This window comes from Amblyomma mixtum, chromosome 1, assembly GCF_055824585.1.
Source record: "Amblyomma mixtum isolate Tamu chromosome 1, ASM5582458v1, whole genome shotgun sequence".
Lineage (NCBI taxonomy): Eukaryota > Metazoa > Arthropoda > Arachnida > Ixodida > Ixodidae > Amblyomma > Amblyomma mixtum.
The window spans coordinates 235,706,859-235,715,216 of NC_143012.1; the positions used below are offsets into that span (position 1 = coordinate 235,706,859).

At 45.8% G+C, this 8,358-nt stretch overlaps 1 protein-coding gene across 1 annotated transcript in view; it reads left to right on the plus strand.

Moving 5' to 3' along the window:
- Positions 1–8,197, plus strand: part of LOC149371185 (NPC intracellular cholesterol transporter 1-like) — a 49,645-nt gene extending 41,448 nt beyond the window's left edge. The window contains exons 23-25 of the mRNA XM_089564880.1: positions 2,576–2,689; positions 4,137–4,299; positions 7,594–8,197. Of these exons, the coding sequence (XP_089421006.1) occupies positions 2,576–2,689; positions 4,137–4,299; positions 7,594–7,634 (318 nt within the window). The 3' untranslated portion in view covers positions 7,635–8,197. The remainder of the gene's footprint in view (positions 1–2,575; positions 2,690–4,136; positions 4,300–7,593) is intronic.
- Positions 8,198–8,358: the final 161 nt, after the last annotated feature.

Consider the following 8,358-nt stretch of genomic DNA (forward strand, 5'->3'; position numbering starts at 1 on the left):
GGCTACCATAATAACAAAGAACTAGGTGGGACAGTAGTGATGACAATGCCTTGCAATTAGAGAGCACCTGAGCGTCAGCTGCTATTTGAGTAGTTCCAGGATAATCTGGATCTGAGCTAGATGGTTCATAATGCACTTAAAACAGCAAGCAGCCTTGTGTCTTGTCTCCTTGCTGTGTGGTGTCCTTCATTGGTTGCTGTTTTAAGTACTTGAGTAGTTCATTAAGGAGGGAACAAAGGATTTGTGGTTGCCATTTCTTTTATTCGCATTTGCTTGATATTCTTACGTGTCATTGCCTCTTGCTGCAATTACTTTTGCTGACAAAAAGATAACATTGTGTACTAAAATGTAGTTTGTCACATGGAAGCAAACTGTCTTGATGAGCGTATTCATAACTTTCTTGGCTGCCTTTGATGATAACTTACAGTCCTCTTTAGAATCTTTAGAGCCACTCTTGGGCATACTGGAGTGGGAAAGAATTACCTTAGTCACTTTCTTTGAAAACTTAATACCTGTGCTACACGGGTACTTTCGAATGACATCTGAGTCGAATGGCATTCGAGACTTGGAATGGCATTCGAACTCGACGGACTCCCGCGGTGCTACACGGCACTTTCCAAACGCATTCGAAATTCTCGGCTCGTTTTCAGTGTACAACGACGACGACGGTCACACTAGTCCGACAACGGCACTATCACGGTGAACAGCATCATGTGATTATAGTGAACTATCCAGTTCACTTTAATATTGTAGTGGGACAAGTTTTTTGGCTAAACGACACCGACGAATCCGATCGGCGGACGGTCAGCCTTCATATGCCCTCGGGAGTTCGGCGGCTGAGCGAAAACACGCTGATGAGGGAACAGTGCGAATACATGCGCGCTTATACATTATCCGTATTGGAAATAAGCGAAACGAACGGCTATATTTCACATGTGCACACTTGGACACTCGATAGCGATAACCACTTGCCAAATTAATTTCAGTCGACGACGACTCCGTTCCCTTCAGCGACGACTAGGCCTAGCGAATCCGCAGGGTTGGATCGGTGATTGCGGTGGTTGTGAAGAATGAATTCACAAGTTTTAGCGAATGCAAATGGTCAACGAGTGTAGTTTTGACAACAGGGACATGAAATCAACTATTGCTTACATCGCAGGACGCGCATACGATGAACGGGAAGCGGCGGTGTGACACGAGCTGCCGAGCAGTGCTTTACGGCCAGCAGCAGTCGTCGCCGTCGCTAGCTTGTAACTAACAAGTTAGGCCATTTCAGTTAACGCGAACGGTCACCAAACATACTTCTGGATAAAGTAGCTTAAAATAAAGTACTGGGCATGTTGGAGGAAGCCGGGAAAATTAGCGAGAAGCGCCGATCATCCGATGTCAACAACCCGGCTGTCAAGTGTTTCTCAGGCGAGCGATCGTGTCGGCGCTTCCCACAGATTGTCGCACTCCGTAAACAAGCACGCGTTCAACCGGTACAGAAGAGAAGAGATTATTTAATAGAACTAAAGCGCATATTTCGTTTTGTGTCTTGCAAACGAGCACAAGCTGTTCATACGAAGCGATGTAAACCAATGTAAACAGCAGTATGACTGCAGTCGTCCTCATCGGCGCACTCCTGGGGAAATTTCATGCTCACGCGGTAAATGTTCATTGGTGTAATATTATCTGCAAGCACTCACCTAGACGGAACACGAACTATTTGCTAAACAAACAGCAGAAAAAAGCGAGTAGCGGGTATCGAAATGAACAGCCGCAGAGCCGAAAGCAGTCGCGCGGCGGTGGGCGGGGCGAAGAGACGGCGGCGGCGACGGCTATTGGTTGGTTCGGGCTGTGTTCGCGTTTCGAAGGCATTCCAAAATCTGGAATGTCTCCGCGGAGCTCCTTCGACTGGAAAGTCATTCCAACCGAATGCCGTTCAAAAACGTCGTGTAGCAGCGCACGTTTGGCATTCGAGTCGAATGACGTTCGGTTGGAAGGCATTCGAAACGCCCGTGTAGCAGGGGTATTAGATGCTTTTGTGAGCATTTAGTAACTCGGCATATTTGTAGTAAGTTTGCACATGTAATTAGTCGGTATGTTTGTAATTAGTTCATATTTTTTTATTATGGCTTGCATATTTGGGTGAAGGAAATTTTAATTCTAGATTCTTCAACAGCATTTGCATTGCCATAGATACCTGGTGCAAAAACCTCCTTTCTGCATTTTAGCTTAGAATGTTAAAGCATGCATTGTGTTGGAAAAGAATATTGCTTACCCTCCTGAAGGACACACTTTTTTCGAAAATGGTATCAAAATGGTCATTTAGTACCCTTGCTGTCATCTGTTGGCAAACCAAAGAAATGCTTTGGACAAGCCATACTTGTTTTACTCTGGACACAGCGTGCTGGAAAACGCATGACAAGCTGGACTAGGTAATTCTATTATACCTAATTGACATCTTTCCAGGTTGAACATGCATGTAATGATAGGGGTTTGAAGTTATTTCTTTTTTTTAATCTGGGGCTGTGTATCTATCTACATTGTTGGGGCACTGTTGCACTTAAGTTTCGATTTCGTCTCAATGCAGGCGGTCGGCATATCCGTGGAGTTCTGCTCCCACATTGTCCGGGCGTTCCTTGTGAGTGGACAGCCCTGCCGTGTGACGCGGTCACAGGAATCTCTCGCCACTATGGGCAGCTCTGTGAGTAGTAGTTTGCTCATAAAGAGCACTTTGGTTTTTCCCCATGCGGGGTGAAGCCTTTGCTGCATGCTGGTTTTTTCTGCATTCTTTTCTTTTCTCTTGGTTTCTTTTTTTGCAATTGCCATTTAGGGGATAAATGTTAGTGTGCCGTTTTTGAGTTAGTAAAATGTTGCTGCATATGGGCTTAAATATTTCAGTATTGGTGAGACGTAGCTTGCGTGACAATTTATTCTACTCATTTAATGCCTGAGCTGAGTAACTTCACATGTGCATGTCAGTTTGTTTAGTCTCCTGTTTGAATTGCCACTGAGCCACATTTACCACTGAGCCAGCCCTGGTTTATTGATTTGTTGACATGATTTGCTAGCTTCGCAAGCACATAAAATTTGGAAGCAGCAGTGGTGATGTCAAGTCTATGCTGGTTGCTGCCAAACTTTTGGGCGTGCAGGTGACAGCTGTGTGACATTTTTCTCTGCAAAGCATGGTGCCAAAAGAATGTGATCTATATCTCAGTTGAACTGCTGAGCTAGCCAGGTATTGACAGTATGTAGTAGGCATGGGCATCAGGCATTCAACTGAAGTCAGATCCCCTCTTACTATATAAGTTGCGCTATTTGAAAATTCACGCTGTGAAACTTATCCAGGCTTGCAAGCAGTGATAGTGCCAAGGGGAGGCAAGGGGTGGGGTCGCCACCCCAAAATATGCTGGGCCACCCCAAAATATGCTGGGCCACCCCAAAATATGCTGGGCCACCCCAAAATTTGCTGGGCCACCCCAAAATTTGCTGGGCCACCCCAAAGTTTGCTGGGCCACCCCAAAGTTTGCTGTGCTGGGCCACCCCAAAGTTTGCTGGGCCACCCCAAAGTTTTGGTATTGAAGAAGCGTAGCTTGTTGGGCCAGTTGGTGCATGGTACGTAGAAAACCAGCGAAAAGGACGCATTCACAAGGAGGAGAAGTACACAGGACAACGCTGGAAACACAACTGAAAATTCTTTACTTGGTGGATCGCCAACATCAGAACAGGGCGGGGAAGCACCACAAACGCTATCAAAACAGCAAACACAAAACTGATTAAGCGAGCGAAGATTGCATGTGGCAACCTATGTCCCATTCATGAAAGTGTACTCTTTTTGCCGTGAACCTGACAGCGTTGTCCTGTGTACTTCTCTTCCTTGTGATTGCGTCCTTTTCGCTGGTTTTCTACGTACCAAAGTTTTGGGCCACACCTAATCCACAAAGACGTCATGCCTGCAAAAAATTTCATTCCCCTCCTTTGTGTCACCGCACTCCAGATTTCCTTACACTGTTCCTGCTTGCAAGGTTGTGGAGTGAATAATTTACCGAACTTTTTCTCGAGCCTGCATTATCGGCTGCTGCGCAGCTTTCCTACTGCTCTCCACATATTGTAAGTGACAGTGCCCACCACATGTAATTGTGTATTCACAGGTGCTGTCGGGCATCACGCTGACCAAGTTTGGCGGCGTCCTGGTCCTAGCCTTTTCCAAGTCTCAGCTGTTCCGGGTGTTCTACTTCCGCATGTACCTGTCCATCGTGCTAGTGGGCGCTGCACACGGGCTTGTCTTCCTGCCCGTCCTGCTGAGTTACATAGGTGTGTAGTGGGCTAGTTGCGCAGTTTGTGTATGCATGCACATGTACAGAGAGCAAAACACATGTCTAGAACGACCAAACTGTGTGTTCCGGAGCTCCCAAAGCCACTGCGACCAGGAAGGCAAGAAATGACGATGAAATCCTGTGAGTTTAACTGCACATGCTTGCACCCAGACCATTTTTAACCAAATATTATCACTAGATATCGCGTGTTCAGCGTGAAACTCACCCAGAGCGTGTTCTAGACAAGCGTTTTGCCCTCTGTACATGATGTCGAATCAGGTGCAATCGTACAGAGTGTACAGCTCTTGAATCATTGCCACATTGCGCCGCCGCGGTGGCTCAGTGGCTATGGTGCTCGGCTGCTGTCCCAAAAGACGCGGGTTCGATCCCGGCCGCTGCGGCTGGAATTTCTTTGGAGGAGAAATTCTAGAGGCCCGTGTACTGTGCGATGTCAGTGCACGTTAAAGAACCCCAGGTGGTCGAAATTTCCGGAGCCCTTCACTACGGCGTCTCTCATAGCCTCAGTCGCTTTGGGACGTTAAACCCCATAAACCAAACCAACCATTGCCACATTGCACTGAATCTCTTGTCATCCCTCCTGACTTGCATTGTGTCATGGGGCTGGCCTGTGTTGTATCATCTGAGATCGTTGGCCCATTCACTTGTGTGGAAGCAAAGGAGGGCATATCCTCAAATGCACTTTTGATAGAACGTGCACTGGGTCTGGCTAAGTTTTTGCAGCACAACAACTAACAATGCTAAGAAGAGAGGGAAGGTCTGATACATCTAAACTGCGGCTGCTATGTAGTGTGGTTGAGAATTCACCTGCTTTGATCTCTGTGGCTAAAATTACCTTACTTATAGGCTGTCTGGTAGTACTGTCCATAGAGCACAGGTTGTCAGATGAAGACTTGCAGATTGTGTACACTTCTTTGACGAAGGCATTTCAGTCCTAAGGAAGTTACTTATAGACTTCAAGACCACTGGTTAAGTTTGTGAGGACCAGGAGACATTGAATTCCTTAGCTGCTTTACACCTTGCAAAATGAATAAAATGTGCAGGATGCCTGTATCCTTGAGTGAGTGCATTAAATTTTTAAACTTGTGTTGAAACGCCATGGCTGCTTTTGCACTGGTGTTACAGCTGTTGCCACTTGTTCACCTTGTGAAGGGGTGTGTAGAGAAGTGCAGGAGATTGTCTAATGCATATTTAGCAGTTTGTTCACCACAAAGCTTTGCAGTTTACAATTGCAGTTAGACAGACATTTGGACTCGGTGGCACCAAATTCAAGTAAAATCGGTTTGAAGAATGTCACCAATTTTTCACTCTTCCACATTTCGGTTCACCCACAAGTGATATTAGCTGGTATTGAAGCTTTAATCATGCTTTCATCGTGCCAGGAATGCAAGTGATCTTAACATTTCACACGCTATTCTGTTTGCATAGCTCAGAGGTCATACCAGAAACCATGCCACCGCCCTGTACAAACATGCTCCGCACAAGACAAGGACAGAGTCCTTTTTCAGGATAGCGATGGCGTGGTGGGCCGAGAGAGGCATGGAGAGAGGGATCATGCGGGAAGCGACAGCTTTGCAAATGCTTCCCTTCGTTGCATTGCATTCAATCCACAGATGGTGATGGCGACATCTGAGCCGCGACAGACTGTGGTGGTTTGGTGTTGTGTTATCGGAACAATCATGCACTGTTCTTTGTAGGCTGTGTTTCTTGCGCTGCTGTTGCTACATGGGGCCATGGTGTGTGGGGTCTCAAAAAGAAGAGCACTATGTGCTGTTGCCTTGATTGGAAAAAATGAAGCACAGAAGTTTTCATGCTTATCAGTACCCTACCACACGCGTGTTGACTCCAGAAGGACACATTCTTTGGTGGCAATGAGTTTGCCTGTTCCCGACTTATCTAGTCTGAAAAATTTAACTTGTGGTCTCAACAGAGTTGTGGATGTGTATGCGTTTTAATTAGAGCGCAGCTCTTAAGCACCCGTTCCTGCATTGAGTGGCATCGCCATTGTTCCTTAGCCTAACTGAGCGAACGAGGAGCACAGCAGAGGGTGAAAGAGAGCATACACAGAGCGCAGTGAAGGATGAAGTAGGGTGATGGCGAAGAGAGCACGAAAAGGAAAGCGGAGGAGGATGGTAGGATGGTAGCATGAGAACAGGTTCTGCATCGGCGACCCACAGCACCAGAGTAGCACGCGCTGGTGTCTGTGAGGCTCAGCTACAGTGGATTGCTGTGCGCGCTGCTCAGGCTGAAACGCAGTGCCACCTCTCTTTGGTACCATGTGTTCCGTACGCGGTAGCCTGTGGTTCAAGTACTGTGGCAGCTGTGCTGAAAATTCGCATTAGAGAGAATTGTCGGCCAATTTTTTAAAATGTGTGATCGTTCTGCAACAAAGTATGAAATGTGGTGCAAGTCTGAATGGTTGGAGTCCGAAAAGTTACTACTATACTGCCAAAAACCTTCGGTTATTTAAATGAACCATTGTATTTGCTGGATGGGTTCCACATTTGCACGCCTTTAGGGTTTCAAAAATAGTTCATTGTCAGGAGTGAGGGAGTCTTTCAGAATGATTTGTGTGCATATGTGTCACCTACAGAGAGCGCTGGACCTGTATTCAAGAGTGCATCTCCAGTTTGTTGGCACAATGGCAAACAGCTTTCCTTTCTCAAAGGCAGGATTTGCGATTCCTTCCAAGCACTAACTGGTATTAATGCACGGGCAGACCGTCAGCCTAGTCGGGAAGTTCCATTCTCAGGACAGCTACACTCTGCGACAGCTTTTCTTAGCAATGAAAGAAAGGCTACAGGCATGGAACGTTTGTAACTGGGTCATTCCGACAAATGGTTTGGTTGCATGAAGGTGCAAGTCGCCCAACACCTTGCCGCTTGCTGCGTTGCTCACCCTGCAATAATTCATTCTGTCGCTGGATCAGGTGGCACCATCTATGCAAGTTTCTTGCAACTAGATGTGCCTAGCTAATTTGTTGTAGTCAAGGAAATGTTTTTTTTGTTTCCTTCATTTTCGATGTTAAAAGTTGGCAGTTTTGTCAGAAATATGCCTTAAATGCTGAATATTGATAATATACCGTGTTTTAAGAGCGTATCCACGAGCGGAAGCTATATTCTGCTGCATAGAAAGAGCGTGTGTTTCGGCTCCATAGCTTGTGCCCCACTGCCAGAAAAAGCTGGCATGGATTGTAGTACAAGCATTGTGTTTCTTGCAGTGTTCTTTATTAACTCTGTACTGTCAGTTTCACCTCATTTTTTTTTTATTTCAGGGCCATTCAAGTCGAAGCCTGCTTCATCAGCACCTCGTTGAATGCTCAGTGCCTCGTGCCCGGTGCCTCATCTTGCCACTTGCACAGAGAATAGGTTTTTATTGTACAGAAAATGTATGTAGATTAGGTTCTAGTTGCCGCAGAGGGGATTATGCTCTCACAACTGTTTTGCCATTGTTTGCCTGTATACTTGTTCCTTTTATTTCCTGAAGTAACATTTTTATTACGAGGATCTCATCCGCTCATGACACTTTTTAAGATTAGTTTATATAAGAAGACGCCTGTGTGACACTTTTGCCTGACCAGGGAATTGAAAATGCAGTGGCATGCTTTGTGTACAGATACTTAAGAGTGTACAGATAGATAGTGTTTGCACTTTTTCACTATGGAAAATGAAACTAGTGTGTGTGCCTGAGACACTGAGTCCAAACCAAACTTTTAGGTTGAGCTTTGCTAAATTATGTGCTGAGGAGGGAATCTAATTCTTTTTTTTACACAGTTAAGTGTGTACTCAATTAAAGCCCCTTGGTTGTGTAATCTCAGGTCTTCTGGTCAGCATACCTACTCGCATTGTGTTTTATGCAATAAAATTGTTGAACTGTTATTCTTGTGCTTGTACCTCTGCCAGACTTTGTTACACATCTATTATACTATACTACATCTAATGATGGTACAGACATGACGGCGGGAGTTGGAGGGATCCATCGGTTCGCCTCGCTCGAGCAGCTGCATAAGTGCACAGAGTATGAAATCAACTGATTTTGA